The following is a 24,887-nucleotide window of genomic DNA, read 5'->3' on the forward strand; positions in this document are numbered from 1 at the left end:
ATTATCTTAAAACGTGCATTAAAACGTATAAGATATATCTTTATTCAGCTCACAATGCTGTCAACATTCCCTCTTCCCATATTCACTCTTTACATTACAACTATCGCTTTTTAACAGCTTAATTGTTATAGATCTGAAATGCTTTTTATACGCCTTCGTTGTATTTTATTCCCTCCAACTTCTGTCCCTAACCATTTGACCTCTCGAACCTTTTGAACTCGCCCAAAGAGAAAACTTTCTAAAGGCCACGCGCTCTTTGCAACTGACAGCAAAACAACCTGCCAATGCTCTAGTTGGTATTGCTCGACTAGAAGATATTCTGTATTTTTATATTTTTTTAAGTTAAAGAATATAAATTCAACAAGTTGATTAATTGTCTATGATAGGAGTAGCATATTTTTATAAAATTCTAAAATTAGGAAGGATAAATTAACTCTTATTTTGTAATTATTATTTATTAATATAAATAGATCAGATAGATTTAGGTTCTTCAACTAAGAGATTTCCAATTCGATAAATACAAAATAAAAATGTTAAAGGCAGAACTCTTTATGTTATCAAATTTGACTCTAATCATTACCCATTTTAATTATTTTAAATATATAGGGTATACGTTGCTATGGGATTAATAAACAAGCTCGATTACAAGAGGCGGTCGCTAAGAACTGAGAAAATAATACTTAATTATTAATTAGTAGGAGGGCATAAAAAGCGTAACAAAACGATCAAAAAATACCGGGTCACATACTAAAGAAGCGGAGAGACAAAAGACAACCACAACATACAAAAAGTCGTAGGCCGACACAAAATGACATTGATGATGATGATTATGATGATGATGATAATGTGTAATGTTGATGTGGATGATGACTGTGGCAGAAGTTTATAAGATTGACCCGCATACCAGTGTGGGGGCCAGTCAGGCAGTCAAGATGGTTTTTCAGTCCGACAATTCGTCAGTTATTCAGACAGTTGCACAATTAGATAAAGTATCTTATGGTTTGCACTGTAATGAATGTTAATTGAACTGCTAGTTGTACTTTGAAGCATTGTTCGGCTACTAATGTCTGAGGGGAAAATCTTCAAGATTCTTTTTGCTTGCTTTTTTATACATCCTTGACGGATGCTGACTGCATTCCACATTCCCCAACCGCTGTCCTCAAAGCCATCCATTGAGACAGCACCTGCCCACATCAAAAGCTAATGCCTTTTAAATTATGCATACTGAATTTGACACGATATTAATATGCCATTGAATGTATCTTGTATCTCGTTTGTTGCAGCTAATGAAACTTGACACCTCCAACAACAGGAACAGCAACAACAGCAACAACTACATAAACTGCAACCCAAAGTTGATGGCCCTCTGTGTGTGGGTGGCAACAAATTAGAGAGCTGTATCGCTTTTATTGATATCGACTCCGAATCTTATTGATGATGATGATGTTCATAGTGACGATGACGATGTTGTTGTTGACCGATTGACCAGCACCATCAGCAGAAAAAAAAACAACAGAGGCGTACGACAGTCGAGCTGCCATGTGAAGCGACAGAGAGACTACACATTGAAACAAGAACAAAACATATCGAGTGTGAAAGAGTAGCTGACAAGCAGAAAGAGAGAGCGAGAGAGAGAGAGAGAGAGAGAGAGAGAGAGAGTGATAGAATTAGCAAATATCCAGAGACAAAATATCACATCATGGAGTCCGAGTCCATGGAACAGGATGTTATGCTGGACGGCAACGAAGATCTGATGTCTACATCAAACACATCATCCACAAATGGCGCTGGCAGCGACACAAATGGTTGCTCCAAGAAAACGGTAAGTAGCGACCCATAAAATAAATAAATTTAAACTACGAGAATCAAGAATAGGAATCGCATATTCGATAGGTTCTCGTCTGGCAACAATCACAAAGCAAACGTTTCATAGCTAATGACAAGCTGAAGCGACATTTATGACACCATTTAAATTCGCTTTCCTACGACTATTTTACTAGCTTTACATATGTGTATGTGTATAACACAGCTAGATAATATCAAGCCGTTTATCAGATATAATTCCATATTAGTAGACATTGATTTGAATGCTGTATAAATTAAATAATTTTATCGCAGAGCTAGAGAAACTTTAGGTACCAATGGAATATTGACTTTATAGGAACTGTAGCACTAAAAACAACTTCTACAAAGTTAACTATAACATGAAATACAGTAAAGCATTTATTAATATTCTCAATTGATTTTCCATTATTTATACTTTAAAGAATTTTACTTAAAACTACGATTTTAATACAATAGATTTCGTGTCAGAAGCAATCTAAGAAAATATGTTTATAGATATTTAAATATATAAAAGTATAAAAATTATATATAATTATTTTCCAAAACGAACCATTTTATTGAGAAAGGGCTTCGTTTCGGCATCGTTTTACAGCCTTGATTGTAGAATCTATAATTTGAACCATTAACAATTTCATAAATAGAAAATAATTGAAAGGTATTAATACTTCGCCATGACGATACACAATTGTGTGCAGCTTGTTTTCCTACTCAAAACACTCAGTCAGCCATTCACTCAGTCACTCAGTCAGTCATTCAGTTATTGTTATCCGTGCATTGTTGAATGCATTTTGCTTTCTTGGCTGGCTTTTGGACTGGGAGCGCGCATTTGCTATTGCTTTTGCTTTCAACCGAAACCGTCAACTGTCGACAACACCTAAGAGGTTTCAGCGGCTCTGCTTGGGCATATTTCAAGTGCTTTGACCCACCCACCCAGGCAAGAGACCATCCACACACATGCATGGCACACAAATGTAATCACCTCATGGGCACTTCCGTCAACAAAAGCGGGGCAATAACTATGACCAGACCATAAGACGATGGCCACACTTGAGTGCCACAGAAAGAGAGATTGAAGCAGAGAGAGAGAGAAAGGGAGGTAAAAGAAGGCAGAAGGCCCATAAAGCACAATGCGACTGAGAGTGAGGTAACCAAGTACCAATGTTCTATGGAAAAACGTTTAAGCAAACGACTAGTTGCATTCGCATTCAGATTCACATTTGTTGTGGCTCTAGTTACCTGACTTTTTCTGATTTAAATTTATAGTTTACTGGGTGCAGTAGCTTTAATAACCCTGTGCATCATTAGCTACTACAAAAAGGATTCACAAACAAATTTGATAATATTCGCATTTATTTATTACATTTTGGCTGCAATTTTAATATTTTCATCTTTTTTTCTATATGCATTTTTCTTAACTTCGAATTGTCATTTCCGCCTGAAACAATTCATGTTTCCTCAGTAATTTTCTGCATTAAATGATTATATATTTAGAAATTTCCCAAATACGAGGAGGATCTTAAGTATGGCATTTTGTAATAAAAAATAGCCAACTTGAAGGCCGCCCGTTTATTTATTGCTCGATTTATAAATAAATAATAATCTACTGAAAACGATAAAGAAGAAAATTTCAAAATTTTGCAATTTCACTCCTTATACGTCCTGCCAATAAATTATGGACTGAGGTTATCTCAAGTTGTATATTGAATGTCATTATAGCCAGTTCAAGGCGGCTCTGTTGTCAGCTTAATTTTAATAAAAAGTAAATACTTAATAGGCTTTAAAAATCAGTTGCTGCTGCCCACACACCAACAACAACAGCAAACAAGCAAGCAACAATTGTGAAAACAACTTTAGACTTTATAAACCGAGTGACATTTGCATTTGACTTGCACAACTTGAACTCGAGAGTGCAATTAAAACAATTTATGCTAATTACGCCAATTATTTCATTATTATTATTATTTTTGCAATTAATTGCAGTCCATAACATCGCCCGATCCAACATCGTATGTGGCAAAGGCGCGTGTCACGCGTCCCACGCCCCCGCCGCCCTCAAAGAATCCCATGCAATTTGTGCAGATCAAACCGTGTAACTTATATCAAACCGCACAGCAGCAGCTCAAAAAGGCCGAGGAGGTCAAAAAACTGAAGGAGGTGAAGAAGGAGGAGCCCGAAGAGTGGCAAAATGTAAGTATGACTTTGAATATGAAATTCCAGATCTATCGTAGAATTTTAATTGCTTAAGTCGGTTAAAACTTTATCGATTTGTAAGCGAATTATGACTGTCTGAAATGATTTTTTGCTAACATGTATTTAGCTAATGTTTTCTCAATAAATTGTTTAGAATTAGATTTCACAATTCAGATAGTATGAAATATATAATAAATACATTTTGATAATACTTCATGAATATTTCTTTTTTTTTTAGAATTCATTTAGAATTTCATATCAATTATTTATATATATACATATAACTTAATTCGTCCATCCAACTCATAAAATTTGCTTATTTTTTAATATTAAAATTCGTACAATTTCATACAACTTTTTTTATTTGTCTAACGTGTACCCATTTAAATTATGTAAAACTTAAAAAATTTCAAAGAAAACTTACATTTTTGCTATGACTTAAATTTTAGATTGATCTAAAAACGTTGGTTTCTTTTAGATTTTAGGTTTAGGCAAGTTAGGAATTTTATTATAAATGTCAAATACGTTTATCAATCATTCTGACACGATAAGATAATAGGTCAGATCGAACGATTTCCTCTACTTAAATTTAAGTACAACATCTTGCACTTTCATCCAGTTTCCATATAATAGCCGATTACGTTCATAGATTTGTTGCTCAAGCTAAAATATTACTTCTATGTAAATAAATCTTACATCAAACGTAAGAGAAATTCAATATGCTTAGAGGTTTTTTCAGGTAAATCGTGACAAATTTCTAAATGGTCAGTTGACTTTTTCCATTTGTTTTTATTTTTTTTTTTTTTTCGTTGTTTTGTTTTCGCATATGTCCTAAGATAAACGACGCACAGCTTTTGGGCAGGGCACATGGCTCGTTATGGCCATATCTGTAGTACTCTTGTTTTGCCTCTGTTTCTGGCTAATATGTCTTTGTAACCGGCCGTCTCTCTACTCCAGTTTTCAATGCACGTCGTTGGAGCGGACAAATGATATTGCATAATCGACTATTACTTGTTTTCTTTTGCGCCTGATAGTTTTTTTCGTTAACACAATTTACGTTGCATGCAAATTTTTTTGTTGCCATAACCTCAAACATAAATGTCGCCCCAATGTTGTAAATAGGCTTTTGACGTGACTGTACCTCATTACCTAATCAGCTGATTTGTGATGTGCATTTGCGCTGCATTTGACATGCTTTCGCCGTTTACTTGGCCAACATTCAGTTTTCATCAAGCGTCGTCATCCATCGATATTTGGCAACGACTTTTCTTGTTCCCAGACATAACTTTTGGTTTTATATGCGAAAATCTATTAAAATGCGAATAGCGTACACTCGAACTGGGTCTGGGTTTGGGTTTGAGTTTGGGATTGAGATTGGGTTTTTGGGCCTGCGACTGGCGCCAAACGATGGGAAAGGAAGTTGAAAAATGCCGTTTTAATGGCCATTTGGTGAGCGACAAAAAAAACGCACTGATTGTCTTTGTTTTTTTTTTTTAAACGTGATTTGTGCAGAAAACTTTTTCAAACTGTTCAAATTTTAAAAAGTCAACGCAAACAAAAGTAATATTTAAGCGTCAAGTTTAGCAATCAAACGTATCGACAATATTAGATAGACAATATTAGAAATGAGTCGTAAAATTTGAAAAGAATTAAAGCAATGAAAATGATTCTAAATAGCCATTAAAACTCATGAGATACCTTAAGTCTAGCACTTATAAAAGAGAAAAATAAAATAGATTTAAATGTAGATGAATAAAGTCTCTAAAAGTCGATCAGTATCAATGAGCATCAATTAAAATACTCAACGTTTCCGGGAAGCTCTATGCTCTAAATATCGTTAAAGAAGATAATAAACTATTAAAATGAAAGTCAAAGAATGAAGCTAAAGAAGCTTAAGTTGAATTGGATTAATCAGTATTTCTGGAGTACTCTTTTGCAAATATAGATTTAATACCATACTTATAATATTCCAGATAAGATGAAATGCATATTTATAGCATTTTCTTTTGCATTTTGAACTTGAATAACTGGAAAAAGTATACTCTCCATAACTGAAAGTTTATCTCCGTTGTCTCGCACAATACAAATAATAATAATAATAATAATAATGGCAATAGCAATAACAACTTTACCCCGCATACATTTCACCTTTGTCACGTCTCTGGGGCCAAGCCGTAAGCCAAGCAAAACTTTTTAATTGGCCGAGAGTATAGTTTTGAGTGCGAGTATACATACACACAAATATATTTAACCATAATACAATGTGTTTTATTTTTGTATGCTAACTTTCGCTACTTTTTCTCTATACAAAAAGAACCTTGACAATTGGAAATCATCACGACGAAAACGTGTCGAACACATCATCGATCGTGTGGTTGAAACGAAGAAGCTCGAACTTGAGGAACATGATCGCACGCGACGAAAATCGAAAACATTTACCGAAATGATGGAAGAGAGGCAAGTACTAAGCACAATTTATTGCAAAAGTTAAAGATTATTAAATATGTGACGTTTTTAATTACAAATTTCAAATCTATTTTCCACAGAGCTGAACGCGGTGGTTCGCGAGGACGAGTCAAATTGGCAACCCTAGCTGTTTATAACGAGGATGAGGCCAACGATTTCAGCGACTTGGGCATTGGCACCAGCAGCGCCAGCGGAAAGAGCAGTTTATCGGAGGATTATGACAACAATAGTGTTATGGTGAGTACAATGTGAAGTTTTCAGAGAAGTAAATGGAAATCAAATAGTTTAGCTATCAAATTATTGTGGGCTTGCTCTCAGATGGAGAACAGGAGAGTAAAATAATTCGATAGAGGTTGTAAGATTTTGCCTATACATGATAGTCAAATTTAATAGTGAAGTTTTATTCTTATTTGAATTAGTTTTCCATTCTAAATAAGTTATAACTTAATTAATTCACAAAACTTATTGATCGCAAGGAAAAGTCGTATATTTCTGCAATTCTGAACATAGACTAGTATTATAGATTTAGAGCTTATAAACAATCCCATTTGCAACTTTTCTCTGTTTTGTACAAAAAAGGAATAAAACCAAATTATATTCTAAAAAGCACTATCCTTAACATAAATCATAAATCATTTTTATTATTATGAACTTTACACGTATAATGTGTTTTCATAAATTTTAATTTATGTGTGAAAATGTTTTCCATTTTCCGTTGGCGGCATCGTTTCATTTTCACCCATCTCTAATTATTTTATTTGTTGTGCAAACGTTTATAAACAATTACAAGAAATTAGCAATTAAATTGAGTTTATAAACCGCTTGCTGCTGAGGCTCTCAATTGAGACTCAGTCAGACTGTTGGAAAGTGTTGCGAGCTAATAAACACAAATTGTTTTTTAATCAAATGCGTTCACAATCACAATCGCACAATAAAAACTTAAAAGCAATAAGCGACAAACACAAAAAATAAAATAAAAAACAAAAAAAGCAACATTTCACATTGCCAACAGATTGAGCAATTAGACGCGCTTGTCGCCATCTCATAAAATGCAATCATGTCATTTATATGGTATATATTTATGATGGTTCATGGCATTTGGGTGAGATGGCTATGTTAAGGTTAAACCAAGCAAAGACAACTCGAAAAGGGGGACAAGAGTTAAAAATATAATCAGGGGAAAATTAATCATAATCAGAAGAACACCAGTTAATAGTTCAATCGAAAGAAATATAAATATATAAATAAAATACTATGGAGACGCAAGGGTTCCCCAATTTTTCTAATATAACAATAAAATAAATTAAATAATACTATTGTGATTTTTTTTTATAATAATTTTTAGTTTTTTATCAGGCATGTAACTACTACAAAAGTCAGTTTTTAATATTATTATCAGGGAATAACACCGGAACTGGTACCGAAACCGTTAACCGAAACTAGCCGTTTAATTTTTAGTACCGGAACTGAAACCGTAACCGAATGAAAATTCTCTGTCAAGAACCGAATACCGAAACGTTTGTACCGGTACGGTTGTGGTAAAGTTGCTAAGTCAAAGAGTTGTCCAACTTCCAACTGTCATAACTTGATCAAAACTCACTAGATTTTTAAACGGAATGTCATTTTGATCATGATTTGGCCTCTTAATTCATTCAGTATTCAATTCTTGTTCATTTGGAAAATTTAATTATTTACGACCAAGATTCGATTTCGATGCTAAGGGTCCCCCCTTTGAAATTTTGAAAATTAAAAATTTTAAAACTCAAGTTTTCACTTTTAATCAACTCCTTATATTGTAATTAGTATAAAACAACACTTTAAACTTGATTCTGAGACCTTTTATTTTTTTGTAAAAAATCATGTGAAATTGAACAAAAATTTTGACTTGTAAAGTGGTTAAATCCGAAGTCTGACCAGCTTCAAACTGTCATAACTTGATCAAAACTAAATAGATTTTCAAACGGAATGTCATTATGATCATGTTTTGGCCTCTAAATTCATTCTGTATTCAATTCTTGTTCATTTGGAAAATTTAATTATTTACGACCAAGATTCGATTTCGATGCTAAGGGTCCCCCCTTTGAAATTTTGAAAATTCAAAATTTTAAAACTCAAGTTTTCACTTTTAATCAACTCCTTATATCGTAATTAGTATAAAACAACACTTTAAACTTGATTCTGAGACCTTTCATTTTTTTGTAAAAAATCATGTGAAATTGAACAAAAATTTTGACTTGTAAAGTGGCTAAATCCGAAGTCTGGTCAGCTTCAAACTGTCATAGCTTGATCAAAACTGAACCGATTTTTAAGCGGAATGTCATTTTGATCATGATTTGGCCTCTAAATTCATTCTGTATTCAATTCTTGTTCATTTGGAAAATTAAATTATTTACGACCAAGATTCGATTTCGATGCTAAGGGTCCCCCCTTTGAAATTTTGAAAATTCAAAATTTTAAATCTCAAGTTTTCACTTTTAATCAACTCCTTATATCGTAATTAGTATAAAACAACACTTTAAACTTGATTCTGAGACCTTTCATTTTTTTGTAAAAAATCATGTGAAATTGAACAAAAATTTTGACTTGTAAAGTGACTTTTTGACTTGTAAAAATTTGTTTTGCCCTTGGTCTGTTTATTTTGATGTCATATTTATTATAAAACGACATCCTAAAACCTATATTGATTCCCTGACTATGATAATATGATAATTGCAAACGAAATATGTTTGAGCATAACAACCACAATTAATTAACTTAGTTTATATGAATCTAATAGTTAATACTTTTCTCCTTAATATATTCAATAGAGCGACAATCCGATTGAACTGGAGAAATCCGCTGGCACAGCTGTGGGTGACAGCACAGAGCAGCAGCAGAACCACATGAATAGGAACCGCATTGGGAATGGAAATGCAATTCAGGCGAGCACATCGAATGCCAGTAAGTTGCATGCAACCAGCGGACAAACGGCAGCGGGAGTCGGAGTGGGAGTGGCAGCTACTACGCGGGAATACATCTCATCGCCTGGCTACGATACCTCGTCGAGCACAGCAGCGGCCAGTTCGCCGGATCCTTGCGAGTACACCTACGAGGGCGCCATTCAGGACTATAAGCAGCGGGTGCAACGTGCCAGCAGCAATGGCAAGATCAATGGCAACAGTAATGCAGCTGCTAATGGTGAGATCATAGGGTATCCCACACGTCGGGGCAGCAAGATTGAGGATCGCTTGAGTGGCTTTGAGGTGACATCGCCCAGTGACACACAGGAGGGAGCGGAGAAGCAGAAGGTGGATGTGCCCAAGGTGGATATATCGAAGCGTAAGGAGATCTTCGAGCAGCGCGATCCAGAGCCAAAGCCAATGCTATCCAATGGTGGTGCAGCAGCACCACCTAAATTGGTGCTGCGCGAGCGTCTAACCAATGGCAATGGCATTGCCACCGGTGGTGGTGTCGCTGGTGGTGCTGTGATCGAGCCCACAGCCAAGCAGGAGGTGAAGCGTCTGTCGGGCGATCTGACCAGCATAAGGGATCGCATGCAGAGTCTGGAGCAGCAGCGGAATGCCTTCAACTCCAGCAAGAGTGTGGATGTGCCAGTGCCGCCGTTGAAGCAACGTCTAAATAGCTTGCAACATGCCGTTACCAAAGAGGAGCAACAAAAGAAGCCGTCGCTTGTGGCGCTCATCGATGCGAGGCAGCTGGAAATAATGCGTGGCGAGGAGCAACGCATGCGACAGCAACAACAACAGCAACGGGAGCAACAACAACTGAAGGTGACGCCACCAGCATTGATTGTGGAGGAAGCGGCAACGCATGATGACAGCGGCATACAGGCGGATAACCAGGAGGAGTTGCAACAGCAACAACAGCTAAACGAGGCCATTGCTGCATTGGCGCTTGAGGAGCGTCAACTGGAGGAGGCGGCCAATGCGGTTAATCAAATTGAGGCCGAGTTTGATGAGCTGACTGATTTGCAGCCAGCAGCGTTGCCAAAACCAGCAACAGCAGCCACCCAAGTAACAGTTGCAGCTGCAGCACCAGCAACACCAGCAACAACAACACAGGCAGCGCCTTCAGCAGCAGCAGCAGGCAGAGACATGGAATTTAGTGTAAGTTCTACTAACAATTTTATCGATTCAGCTAAGTTAAGTCCACGTAGTGTCAATGATGATGTTGTAGTAGCTTCAGCTTCCAATGCGGTGTCGGTTCAAACCCAGAAAAACAATTCAAATCCAAACCATATCCCATATCCCAATCCAAATCCCAATCCCAATTGTAACTTGCGTAGAAAGCCCTCCAATGAAATGGTTCATGCGCGCAATTTGCTGAAAATGTTTAAGGACACCTTTCAGAATGATCCAGAGCTAAATGAGGTGGTTGAGCCAGCACCACTGTCGCCACCTGGTCAGTTTAGCCAGATCTTTGACTTTACCAAGCCATCTGCAATACCCAGCCCAACTCTGACCCCAGCTTCAACTCCAACTCCGATACAGCACCCAATCTCTAGCCCAACAGCAACAAAAGCAACACCAACTGTAACCACACCCTCACCCACACAAATACCACGTCCATTGGGCAAACCACCCATGTCACCCAAAGCGGTGCGTTCCAAGATTGCAACAACACCGCAACAATTTAGCATAAATGGACGCGTCGAGATATTCAATTCACGTCAACTGGACAAACCACCAACACCACCGCCCAGACGTGCCTTTAAACTAGAGCCCGAAACTCTTGATACTCATGTGCCGGAGGTGATTCAGTGTGCACCACCCGTAACCATTGTAAATGCCGATGAGTTGCCCAAACCCAATACGGTCAAGTCATTGTCCAGTTGCTTTGGTGTCACCCCTGAATGTGATGGTGGTGGTGCAACCACAGCAAAGGGTAACCGTACTCCAACCTCACCCACTGCAAGTCGATCGCCAATGCGTGCGTCTCCCACTCCGTTCATGGGTGGTGGTGCTACGACTGCACCACATTTGCCCAAGGCACTACCACGCAGTCGCATACCACAGATAACACCACCTGCGTCACCGCAACTGCATCGTCGAGCTCTGGACGTGGTGGATCATGCGTTAATCGATCGTAGCTCTGGAGATTATGCTCCCATTGTGGGTCAGACACAGGCGGTGGTGCACACGCCGCCAGCAGGCAAACCACGCATTAAATCGCCACCCACAACGCTAGGCAACCTTGATCCACTGGCACCCAATGACTCACTACAAGTGCATGTGACATCTCCTTCCAAGATGCCCGAACTCCGTGTCTGCACGCCCAATGAATCCAGTCTCTTCAAGCTGGCCAGCTCGGCGCCCACATCGCCACATGACCTCAATCTGGATATGGAGATGGCACTGTGCCAACAGTTTCTGGAGAGTGAGGCAAGTAAACAGCAGTTGCAAGTGGCGCCAGAGGATCAGGAACGCTTGGAGCAGCTGGTGGTGCAGGAGCAGCCCTGTGATAAAATCGATGTGGCCAAGATGCCAAAGTTGCCCAGCACGGGATGTCAGACAATAACCGAACAGCAGCTGCAAAGCTGCGATGGTCTGACCAGGGAACAGCCGGAGCCATCGATACCCAAGGAGGAGGATGTGGCATTGTGTATTGGTCTACTGGATTGCCTGGCACCTGCCCAGGAGCCCAGCTGTGAGAGCATCGATGTACGCGAACAGCCAATGCCAGCTACAGGGTATCAGGACATTAGTGATGCGGATGTGAAGCGCTGTGATGGCTGGCAGGGTATCAAGGAGCACAGGGCGATGGGCAGCAAACCCAGCCCACCCATTGGCAATGCAAGAGCGGCCCACTCCAAGGCGCTGTTGGATACCTGCGAGCAGATCATTGCCGAGGAGCGTTTGGCCAGCAGTCAAATGATGAAATCATCGCTGCCCGAGGTGAGCTCCACATCTGGCACACCGGGCACTCCGCTGGTGGGTCGTAAATCCAAAATACCCATACCCAAGCCCTGTTGCATATCTGCTTCCAATACGGATTCCATTGGACGTACGGGCTACATGCCCGCTTCGGAGACAGAACAACCGCTGATAGCGCGTACTCAGGTGGTGGAGACAGAGATTAATGTGAAGCAGATGACACCACCGAGCTCACCCAAGCCACAGGCAAAGGACAAGGTCAAAGATAAAAAGACCAAGAATATATTTGATTTTTTGCGTCGCAATTTTGGACACCACGAGGAATCCTCAGCACCACCACAACTACAACCACATCCCACACTCAACGAAACCCTTGAGCCCAAAGTGGTGCTCACCAGCACACGAAGCGGTGTCGACGTGGTCAATGTAGACGAATTCGTAAAAGTGGATAACTCAAAGTTTTATTTACCCACTGAGGAGGCACTGCCTCCTCCTCTACCCAAGACACCAGCTCCTGTCAATATTGAGATACGAAAAACAATCACTACAGATGAGATTCTTGAAGAGAATAACACGGAGCAGGCATTCAGCCAGGAGATAAGTGATCTGCTCGATGATGAGATTAACAAATTGGAGGCGGGGTCAGGTGCAGGGACAGGGGCGGATACGGGTACAGGGTCGGCGGTTGGTGATGGTCACTAAAATAACGCGACGATTTAATTAGGCAGTTTTTCTGTGTCCGAAACCTCTCAAAAAAAACCCAGCTTGGCATCAAACTGGAATTTATTTATGAAAAGAAATTTGAAATGGGATTATTTCTGGAAAAATACTCGTACATTTGACAGTCTAAAAATTATAGAGACACTATCTTAAATCGAAAGTTTTAGAGCTCTCAGTTAAACTCATACACCCTTCAAAAGCTGTGTAAAATATGCATCGAAATCAAAACTCGAATTTATTTTTGACTATTATTGATATTTGATATATAATATATCTAGGTTTTTTGTTATACTTATTTTCATTTTAAACATTTCTGTTGTGGGGCTCAAGCTACGTAAGCTACAGTTTCTTATTATTTCATTTATTTCTTTGTTTTATCATCTATTACTAAAACCAATTTTTATGTATAAATACGAAATTTGATTTATGTAAAGAAAAATGTGAAACATTATGTTCTATGGTTATATATTTTATATATTTATCGTGCTGATAAAAACTTCTAATACACAAAAAAAAAACAAACACAAATAAGAAACAAAACCTCAAAAAGCATACCAAAATAATGAACAAAAAAATAATAGTAATGATAATGATTATAATAATAATAATGTTGTGCTATTTTATGAATAAACAAAAACAACTACAAGAAAAAAAAACAATGTCCAATACTACAAGATTGTCTAAGGCAGCGCAGCGGCAGAAAGTTATTTCAATGTGTAACGTATACTTTGCAGTTTTAACTGCTTGCATATGCAAGCAGTGCACCATTTTAAGCATTTACACTGCTTGCCGCAATTTGTACTGCTTTTTCGTCTGCTGTAATTATTTCCCACTGTGGGTATTTTTATAAAACAAAGGGAAATTTCGCCATTTTTATACCCTTGCAGAATGGTTACTAGATTTGAAACGTTTGTTTCATTGTCTGTTAATTTTCACGCAAATAAATGTATATATTTTTTTTCATTTAAACAATCTGCAGAGGTATTTAATCTTCGGCATTCCGAAGTGAGTTTCACTTAGTTCTGGAAGCAATTAAAAAAAGTGTTTGATTTACGAAGGAAGACATTCTATATAATACATATCCAATGTGCCCTGGTCCTTGTTGTGTTCTGTCTTATCCTATCCAGCTGATTTAGCGTAAGTAAGCCCCAAGGGTCAAAGGTTAAACATTTAAGGCTTTATCAATTTGTAAATGCTATATTATCTATTTAATTGTACATCTATCATATTGTGATCATAATCTGTATGCATATATTTCTCTTACATGCCTTGCGCTCGTATTGTTGGCTAAAATGTAAACAAAAAAATATAAAATTATTTAAAAAATACACGTATGTGTATAAACAATTATTATAAATGCTACTCACATAATTAAAATGCAGTTACATAGTTTACATGCTTACTGCCAGCAAAAGTTGTTGCAAGTTTACAATTTTCGAGGTAAGCGGTTGTGTCTCTATCACCCTCTCTTTCTCTCTGTTTATCTGTCTCTCTTCCTATCTCATTTGTATATGTATCTCAATTATTGGTTCTTTGCTTTTGTATTCTGTTGTGTTCTGTTTTGTTGTTTTGCGTATAGCTCTTAAGTTCCATGCATGTTTCAGCTATATATGTATACCTTATACACCCATTTGAAAATGCCAAAAGTCACAGCTGGCACGACCTCCGACCCCGCTTAGACGACCCTTTAGTGGGGTTTCAGTTCAACAGTGTCTACTTTGGGGCGCTACAAGACGCTACGAAAATCGTTGCATATATACTTTGTTATTTTCCCCCTATTTGCAATCATTTCGTTTTCAGACCCTGCACTTATTATATACAAAGTGTCTTTTATTTGTGTACATACATTCTTATTCAGCAGCAACAGCCGATTTAATTCAATAAATATAATTGTTAAATTTTTGTATTTTCATTTATGATATTCAATTGTACATAATAAGTACAGGGTCTCTCGCAGTCGTGTACTCTCGACTATAGCCTCTTCTACTAGTTATATATATATTTTTTTTTTGCAATTTCGCTTTATCTGTAAGTGAGCGCGGTTAATGCGACCCTTTGCAACAGTTGCGTTTAGTCGACTTTAGGCTTTCAACTGTTTTGCTTCGTTCCGGGTAACTATTTACCCACGTACCTTGGACAGATACCATTCGCTTTTTACCTTTATAGTACCTCTCATGTTATGTACATATATATCTAACTAAAATTATCAGTTTTTGCGTTGGGGATATACCCATCAAGCATTATGTTCTGCTTGTCAATATATTAATAAAGTGCGTCAGTTCAGCAAATTATATTTTGATCGAGACAAAATGGTAAGCACAAATATCCGGACTGCAAATAAATTCGAAGAAATTCCATAAGAACTTGAGTGTTATTACAAGTTGTTAGCTATTTGAATGGAATCTCTATGTCCTATTGATTTTTTATATTTTATTTTTTATGTAACTTGTATTCGTTTAGTTAAAAAACAATTAAGGTACAACTACATAGTAATTGTATTAAAGCGTTTGAATTTTGTGTCAAAAAGGAATTTAATAATTAAATATTCTTGCCTTTTAAACTGCATTTTTGACTGCTTTTAAAGCAACATATAAAAAAATTATTTAGCTCTTAAAGATAATACTCGGAATTGACATTTGTATTGCATCTATAAATTTATTTCAAATTTTTTACACAATTTTGTAGAGAACTTGATGTCTTTAAAAACGACCGAACGAAATATCGGTAACAAAATTTAGGAGATTTCAATATTAGAATATATTTTTGAAGTCAAAAAAATAAAAAAATGAAACACAAATTAATTTAATTTAATTCAATAATATAAAAATGTTATGAAATCTGTCAACAAATATTTTGATAGTTGTTTTTAGAAAATAAGTGTTAGAGATCCTTATATATGAATTTTCAGTTAGAACGCATTAAATGCAGTTTACCTAAACAGTTTTCTGAGCACTTAAGTTATAATTTAGTATATCTAGGGCTTGATCGCTCTTCAGACTAGCTGGTATAACACTGACATTATAGAGCTGATAACAATAACACCAGTACCCTAGTTTATAATAGCTTATCAGCCAGTTAAAGTGTCCGCAATTACTTCCCCATTTATAGAGTTGACTTTGGCTATCAGTTTAATAGTTGAATATCTTTTGCAAATTGCATTCCTTGGAATCAGCTATACTATTTATACGAGAATATTTTATTTATTTATTAACTTGGTCTGTGTTGATTGCTGTTAATAATGGAACCCTTTGACTGATTCGTTTTTTAATGAACTATCTTATCAATTTTGTTTAACTTGTCCACATTTTGTGTTGATTTTATGTTGTTGATGTTGCAACTATTATTTTCATTTATTTGAATTTGTTTGTACTTTTTGCTAGCTCTCAGCATTTGTGTAAATTAACTTAATTAAAATTTGTGCGACGATGGCGCATTTTTCTCTCTCTTTCGCACGCTTTGCCGCTTTGCTCACTCGCTCGCTCATCCGTTCCACAGATCAACGAAGCTCTTGATTTGGCGCTGGAAGCTATTGACCGGGAGTCCAGCAGTAAGCAGGAAAAAGAAGAGCAGGAGGAGGAGGAGGCGGAAGAGATGGAAGAGAAGCAACAACAGATAAATGAAAATAAAGTAAATATGGAGAAAGAGGTGAAAGAGAAGGAGGCGGAGACGGAGACGGAGCTGAGAATTGCAGCAATGCCAAATAAAACCGATGAACAAAAGAAAATGGAGGAGGAAGAGGAACAAGTGGAACAACAAAAGGAACTAGTACAGGCTACAGTTACAGATAGAAAGGAGCCCATCTATGAGAATGTCAGCTCGACTATATCTATGCAACAAGTAGATAATGAACAGACAGCGATGACAACGATGATCATTAGGAGAAGCCACAGAAGAAGCATTCCAAATAAAAGCAACAATAACAGTAACAATAATAATAATAATAACGAGCATAATCAAACTAACAATAACAATAACAACAATAACAATCAAAATGATACAATAACATCAACAACGACAACGACAATTCAAGCAACAACAACAACAACAACTAATCCTGACTTGGAACCATACTATCAAGTGCCCAAATCAACGGAACCATATTACGATGCACCCAAACATCTGCGTCCCATTCCCGTTTATGAGAACATTGATATTTTCTACACGGGACTGGAAATGGGTCACAATAGTATCACGAATCTTGTGTCCGCCCTGGAGCCGCCCAAAGAGAAGCCACCACCACCGCCCATTGAGACGAGTGCAACGGAGGGGTGTGTACACACTGATGATGATGAGCTGGATGCAGGCACCTGGTCATCGGATAATACCTACGAGACCATTTCCAGTAATACGCGCCGACAGCTGCAGAGTCAGGGGCAAAGTCAGGGGCAGGGGCAGGGGCAGGTCACGCCCATTGCGCAACCATCGCCGCCCATCAAACGCATGAACTCGACGAAGCGCATCAAAAAGGAGCTGCGGAATAAGCGATCCAGTTTCCTGGGCATCGAAACGGACGCTGATCTGGATGATGTGGACAGTTATCTGGAATTGACCGTTGCACCACCGCCAGATATGGCACAATTGTTGCAGGAGGAGCGACGACTTGAGAAGCAACTGTACATCAAGGCGGGTCTCTGCGACAGTTCAGATACAGGTGAGTGTCTGGGTTGATGGGTGGAAGTGTGGTGAAATGAGGTGAGAGGGGTGATAAACGTTCACAAAGCAAATGAGCAAATTACTGTCGAAGAGGGAGGAAACAATGAAAACGAACTGTGAGGTTAAGTATAAATAATCCGTTTAGTGCGCGCCCCATGAAAGCGTTTAAGGGGGGAATTAGAGGAAGGGGTCACAAAACGATAAACATGTCATACCCTGCATTGTTTGAGCTCTAAGTTTTTTATTTGAACAAAACCATATTTTTAATCAGTTGTCAAAACCAAACTAAAAGCAATATCTAAATGATTTAAACACAGTTTGTAAGCCTAATGCTTAAAATTATTACATATAAATTTATTTTCAAAAAATTTCAATCAAAAAAATCAAGTAAAAAATAATTTCATAGTTTATTTTAACTAGTTGAAGTTAACTCCGTAAATTTGATTTTAAGGTAGTTCGCATGAACCGTGTAAAGAACTAAAGAAACTTGTGAACTTAAAAAAAGGCAGTTGGCAACACTGTGACTCTATTTTCAATACAATAATAAGAAAATAATAGTTGTTATTATTAACTAAAATCTGTAATAGAACCATAATTGATTCTATTCTAAAAATGATTCCACTTAACAGATTAAGTTAGAATTCACATTTGAAATGCAATTAATTGTGACCATAGCTTAAAGTTGATGCTTATTCGATTTCTCTGAAATGTATGCTATTTATATTTGCCAAAAGCGACATACAACTGTTATAAAAATGTTATACGAAAGTATTATAATTTACAGCTTATTTTCCCACTTTAATCACTTTCCAATGGTTTTGCCAGGTGAAAGCCGCGACTCGGGCGTCTCGGAGAATCATTCGCGGCAGAGCAGCGAGCACTATACGAACTCCTCGGAGGAGAACGACACTCCGTCAGAGGCAACGCCCCCACCAATGCCCCCGCCGCCAACGCAAACGATAGCGATGGCACCGTCGCAACTCAGCGAAGTAATCTATCAGAATGAAAAGTTACTGGCGGCACAGACGCCACTGCTGCAGACGGTGAAGGGCAACTCGGCGGAGTCTTGGACGGAGTCGGCAACAGCAGCAGCCGCTGCAACGCAATCGCTGAGCGAGGCAACTGCGACGGCCAATGCGAAGATGTTGTCCATTGAGGAGAAGATACGTGAACAGGGCGAAGTGTTGCGCGTGGAGCGCGAATTGTTGCAGTTTTCGGTAAGTCAAACACGCCAATTCCGAATATCTTTGTAAACACAACAAAATCTGAAAATACAACTGTTAAAAACATTAATATAATAGTTACTTTTTAATTTTTGGTTTTTTAAATAAACAAGTAGGCGGTCACAGTCGAGCGCGCTCGACAGTAGGATTCCCTGTGCCCAGGTATTCTGTAATGAGGTTGACTTTTAACCAATTGTTTCTATGGCAGCTATATGATATATGGATCTGAATTAAACCAAATTTGGTCAGAATGTACAAAACCAACTTTTAGGCATATTCTAACAATTTGGTTAAGATATCTCAAAAAATAAAAAACTTTTTCATACTAAAAGTTGATTTTTGACCGATCGGTCCTATGACACCTATATGATATAGTCGACCGATTTAAACGAACTTCGGTCAAGATAGACAAAACCAAGTTGAATGCATATTCTATCAGGTCGGTTAAGATATCTCAACAAACAAAAACATTTTTCGTACCAAAACTTTATTTTCAACCAATCGTTCGTATGGCAGCTATATGATATAAAGGTCCGATCCAAAAAAAAAAACAAACTTAATCTGCGTATGGTATCCAGGAACCTGCATACCAAGTTTGAAGTGTCTAGCTCTTCTGGTTTCTGAGATCGACGCGTTCAAACAGACGGACAGACGGTCTGACAGACGCACATGGCTCTATCGACTCGGCTGTTGATCCTAATCAAGTATATATATAATTTGGACCCCTTTCTGCTTGTTACATACATTTTGCCAAACACATTATAACCTTTTTTGTCCATTTTCAATGGGATCAGGGTATAAAAATTAAGGTAGTTCTTTGATTTTAAAATTAAAGTTTCGAAATAAAATTATTTTTTATTTACAAAAACAGTCTTAAAGAATTAGAGTTATTTCGCAAATTGTATCTTAAAATCAAAAAACAAGAATTATTAATTATTTTTTTTAGAAATGCTAAAATAAAACAGTTCTTCGGGTCTTTGATATTAATTGGAAATAGGAACTTTGGTGTAGTCCATGAAACTATACTTGTTATTTAAAAAAAAAGTTTCGAGTCTAACAATATCTGATTAATTTTACAATTGCAGCAGGAGGAGCTAAAGCGACAGCGTGAGAATCTGTTGCTGCGTGAGAATCTGGCGCGTCGGGAGCTGCAACATGGGGCAAAGATGCTCATGTCGAACAATCGACGTTCGCTGCAGGATCTGCATCATGGTCTGGGCATTGGCAATGGCATGTTGTCCGCCTTCCAGCCACCACAGCCACAGTTGGCAAAGCAACAGCAGCAGCAAATATATGCAAATGTGCCACAGCAACAGCAACATCAACAACAGCAGCAGCAGCAACTACAAAGACCATTGCCAGCAGCGCATGCTCTATCACAATACCATTATCAGCAGCTGGACACGGATTATCGCAAGTCCATGTCGGATCTGAATGAATTCTCGAAGCGTCTGATGCTGCCAGCGCCTCCACCAACGCCGCCAACAAAGCCATTGCGTGCCATGCACCTGACCACAAATGGTCATGGCCTGGAGCCAGATTATGCGGTCAGTACCCGTCAGCGCACCACCAGCAGCAGCGCCTATGGTGGCTCTCTGGTTAAGATCGCTGGTGCACCAATGCCAGCAGCGCCAGCACCGCGAATCACAGCAAATCTGGCCGCCGCCTATCATCATCAGTCAGCGCAGAATCTGAGCAATATGTCGCGTAACACGCTCCTGGCACTGAGTGCCACGCCCAAACCCAAATACACAGATGGCTGGGTCCAAGTGCAGCAGCAACAGCAACAACAACAACAACAGCAGCAACAGCATCAGCGCAATCTAGCCAATGATGCCTCTTGGCTGCAGAAGCGCAAATCCATGCCGGACTACAATGGAGCGCTCTACAACAATGGCCATGCCAATCATTGGCTGCTCCAGGAGGCGGAACATCGTCGCCTGCTCGAACAGCAGCAGCTGCAGCTCAACAGACGTTCGATGCCAACGGCTCCATCCAATGGCAAACCTCTGCCCGATTCCATCATACAAACTCTCACAGAACGTGTGCAGAGCAAGGGCATTGGCGAACGCAAGCGGTTAGTATACAAATAACACTGGAGGACAATATACAGTTACTCAAGGAGTGATTTTTAAACATTAAATATTTATACTATATATTGTAAATTCTTCTATTATTTAATCAACAGTTTCGATGGCAACGGAAACTACAGTCAGCTGAATAGTAATGGCATTGGTTTAAAACCGCTCAGCAACAACAACAACAGCAACAACATCATCAACAACAACAGCAGCAACAGCACTAGCAACAACACTAACACAAACACTGCCAGCAATCAGGAGAAGGTGCTCAGCGTTAGTGGCAAGAAGAAATGCTCGCATTGTGGTGACGAATTAGGTAAACTTTGCTACTACGTTGGTTGTGAGTGTGGTTCTTCTTCTTCTTCTTTCTATTCTACCTTCTACTTCTTCTTGTACCTTATATGATTTCATTCTTGAAGACGTTTATTACTCGTACATTCATAGGCTTGCACAGCGACAATCAATTGCATCAGACAGTTTCATCTGATGATAACTGCGTATTATCAGCTCACAAGTTGATTAATACTCTTGGAAAATTATCGCGAATATCACAAATTTAACTAAGCTCTTTCATCAGCACTCTGTTTTATAAATTGAAAATGGTTTAATGATCCATCACTTAAATATTCATCGTATTAAGTATAATTTCCTTAGTACGCTCTTTTCCTCAAACTATCCTGTACATTTTTTATATCTATCTGAAACATTTCTCTATCTTTCATTTTTCACATGCTTACCACAGATTTGGGTTGTACCCACGACAATTGTCGTCAGGTGCACAAAGCGCTGAAATATATTGTTTGGGTCTAAATCAGGCACCATCAGTAAAGCAATAAAAGACTTAACCAAAGACTAACTACTAAAAACTAAATTAACATTTAAATTAAACTTAACATAGCTGCATTTTAAGGCTGTCACTAAGGTACTTGAGAGCTGCCTAAAGGATTCTTATTCTTGCCAAAAATCGACCCAATATAATCTCTGTTTATTTGTGTTCTTCTCAGGACGCGGAGCTGCCATGATAATTGAATCCTTGCTGCTGTTTTATCACATCAACTGCTTCAAGTGTTGCGTCTGCCACGTGCAACTCGGAGATGGATTGAATGGCACCGATGTTCGGGTGCGGAATCATAAGTTGCATTGCCAGAACTGTTATTCCAGCGACGATGGCATCAAGTTCAGCTGCGTTTAAGTCGAAGAAGACTCTGGATTATTACCAATACTTACATTTATTGAATAGTTGTTGATGTTAACTTGTTGTTTGTGTTGCTACCTTCGATTGTTGTTGTTGTACTAATACATAATACATATACATACAACATAGCTACATACATGTGTTAAATGTTATACAAGAAAGCAAAGTCAATATCAATATGAAACAGTTTTCAGCTTAATGTTAATTATCATCGAATATAATGCAACGTTCAATTCGTAATTTGCAAATTGCAAAATTCAAATGATAAATGTTTTCGATTCAGATTTTAACTTTTTATATATGTAATAATATATGTATATTTATACACATGCCTATTTTAAAAGCCAAGCTCTCTCTCTTTATCTGATGTTTTTGCCAAGTCAAAGTCAAATTCAATATAGATATACATACATATAAGATTTAATGTGTGTTAAAACCATATAAGACGATAAATTTCTATGAATGTTGTTAAATTTTTGGAAATTGTATATTGCCTACGGACATATATATACATATATATATATATATATATATATATATATATATCTTTGTTCGAGAAATTTATATTGTATATTAATTATAAAACATGCTGAATTGTCTATTAGCAGAAAAAAATATAAGCGGACACCAACACACACACACTAACATATTGTTTATTCAAAATTTGTGTATTTATTTGACGAAATTTGTTGACTAACTTTAAAGACTTGTAACACGCCCAGCTCCTATATATGTATACATCATATGAAACCTTCACGACGTACCCAATGTACCTAAAATTTTATAGTACACATACAATTATACACAAACACACACACACACACACACTAATATATACATATCTGCATAACGGAAGAAGCAGCGATTTTAATTCTAATTGTCGTTATTATTTGTATAACATGATATAACATTTGTATTTAATATATATATATACATATATGTATTTTCTTATTCTTATTTATTGTAATTAGGCATTAACGTTTCAAATTTTAAATTCATTCAATTTGAACATTGTGAAAATCATTTGAATACAAATCTTAGCATTAATCGGTATTTGAATCATTTATTTTCTGTATAAAGGCAGCTTGAATTTCGTTTAGTTTTAAATAAAGTACATGCATATTTCAACATAACTGTGGATAATTATTTGGGAACGATCGAAAGATCTAAGATAGATTCCCAGATGACATTATAACTCTATGAATTTTAATGCTTAGATATCCAATTCAAACACGACACGTTTGGGAATATTGACGAGAGTTTTCGTAAATAGTAGAATCTCTCTCTTAAGTTCGCTCCTTTCTCGATCCGACTCCTTCAAAGTTCTGGTTGTGTTGCGAAGAAAGCAAAGAATGTCCAGGAAGTCCCCTGCTAAAACTGATCCTCTTTAAGACAAAATGAAACCAAAGTTCTTGGTGATCTGAGCTTTTTATTACTTAGACGCATCAACGGTAAATACACAATACGTAAATTAAACTTTGCTCTTAAATCTGACTTAAAATCCGATGCAAACCGATCTCTGACTAAGCTGTGGGCAGGAACGTCAGTTTCTCGTTGAGCTGCAGCTGCGTCTTGATCAATTGTGAGAGTGTGATGACCATCAGGAGGTCGCGTACATTAGCGTTGAACATCTGGGTGAACTGTTCGTGGGACATGTGTGGCACTGAGTGGATGAGGTCAAGCAGCTGGCGTCCAACAGCGTTATCCGGTGTCACTTTGTGGGCAATAACATCATCCACATATTTCAGTATGAGGTCCAACAGCGATTGCAGTTTCTGTGAAGCTTCCGAAATCTGTGCCAAATCCAGCATGGGTGGGACGGTCTTCGGCCGATGGGCTGGTGACACGCCTACCGTCTTTTGCAACAGTTTCAAACCAAATGTCTCGGGTTCATAGCTGGTAAGCTCCACGGGTATGGGGGTAAACATGCAACCGGTCTTGCCGCCGGGCACACCGAGCTGAATGCAAACATAAGCGCGCAGTCCCATGCGTCCACCTTGCAGCGAGGTGTCCACAGTCAAATGTACAGGATTGTTGCACTCGCGAGCATAGTACTCGTGTATGACGGAGCTGTGGTTCGTCACTTCGTTGCCAGTGGCCCACCAGCCAACTACACTCTCGTTGGCGTTAACCTTACGGTTCAAGTCGTACATGTCCAGGGCATAGCTCAGCTCAGCCTCCACCTGATCATCGTGCTCTTTGTGCGGCACACAGAAGCAATTGGTAACCTCGACGACTCCCTTGTCGACCGATCCCAGCAGTGTGCCGATGACGCGATGTGAGTCAGCATTGCGGCGCTCAAACGCGTCCACAACTTGGAAAAGCACCACGGGATGCACGCGAACGATTAAATTTAGTGCCGACATTGTTGTTTTCTTGTACGAAAAGTGCAAAAATTTTATAATAAAAATTTTTAGCAATCGCCACGCTGCACGCAGAGTTGTATCGGATTAAGTTCAAGATGTTGCCACCTTGCAAAAAAAAAGTTGTCCTTTATTTGAACGTTGCCAGACATTGAGAGTTTGTAATTCTTTTTTTTAACGGATGTGGCAGCATCAAGGGTTTCAAATCCCAGAAAAAAATTACATATAAATCGATTGTTGGAGCTGCCAACGTATCTAAAGAATGAGCTACCACTTGT

General features: G+C 38.1%; 2 protein-coding genes across 5 annotated transcripts in view; one reads left to right on the forward strand and one right to left on the reverse strand.

Moving 5' to 3' along the window:
- LOC117789750 (putative mediator of RNA polymerase II transcription subunit 26) overlaps positions 1-23,379 on the forward strand; it is a 71,667-nt gene extending 48,288 nt beyond the window's left edge. For 2 of the 4 annotated variants that reach the window (XM_034628867.1, XM_034628868.1), the window contains 10 exons: positions 1,284-1,822; positions 3,826-4,032; positions 6,350-6,492; positions 6,582-6,738; positions 9,309-10,607; positions 16,590-17,745; positions 18,573-18,964; positions 20,056-21,047; positions 21,159-21,367; positions 22,056-23,379. In XM_034628867.1, coding sequence (XP_034484758.1) covers positions 1,700-1,822; positions 3,826-4,032; positions 6,350-6,492; positions 6,582-6,738; positions 9,309-10,607; positions 16,590-17,745; positions 18,573-18,964; positions 20,056-21,047; positions 21,159-21,367; positions 22,056-22,243 — 4,866 coding nt within the window. In that variant the 5' untranslated portion in view covers positions 1,284-1,699 and the 3' untranslated portion in view covers positions 22,244-23,379. Of the gene's footprint in view, positions 1-1,283; positions 1,823-3,825; positions 4,033-6,349; positions 6,493-6,581; positions 6,739-9,308; positions 10,608-14,482; positions 14,535-15,165; positions 15,407-16,589; positions 17,746-18,572; positions 18,965-20,055; positions 21,048-21,158; positions 21,368-22,055 lie in introns of those variants that run through there. The other 2 variants (XM_034628869.1, XM_034628870.1) reach the window with 2 other exon arrangements.
- Positions 23,380-23,655: 276 nt separating this feature from the next.
- On the reverse strand, positions 23,656-24,689 carry LOC117789753 (eukaryotic translation initiation factor 3 subunit F-1). Its single transcript, XM_034628875.1, has one exon. The coding sequence runs from the start codon at positions 24,610-24,612 to the stop codon at positions 23,770-23,772; it is 843 nt and encodes a 280-aa protein (XP_034484766.1). The 5' UTR covers positions 24,613-24,689; the 3' UTR covers positions 23,656-23,769.
- Between the last annotated feature and the right edge of the window lie 198 nt (positions 24,690-24,887).

The sequence above is a fragment of the Drosophila innubila genome (assembly GCF_004354385.1).
Source record: "Drosophila innubila isolate TH190305 chromosome 3R unlocalized genomic scaffold, UK_Dinn_1.0 2_E_3R, whole genome shotgun sequence".
Taxonomy (NCBI): Eukaryota; Metazoa; Arthropoda; class Insecta; order Diptera; family Drosophilidae; genus Drosophila; species Drosophila innubila.

Excerpts from the sequence above, each read along its gene's own strand:
- LOC117789753 (XM_034628875.1), bottom strand. The coding sequence starts at position 24,612 with ATGTCGGCACTAAATTTAATCGTTCGCGTGCATCCCGTGGTGCTTTTC.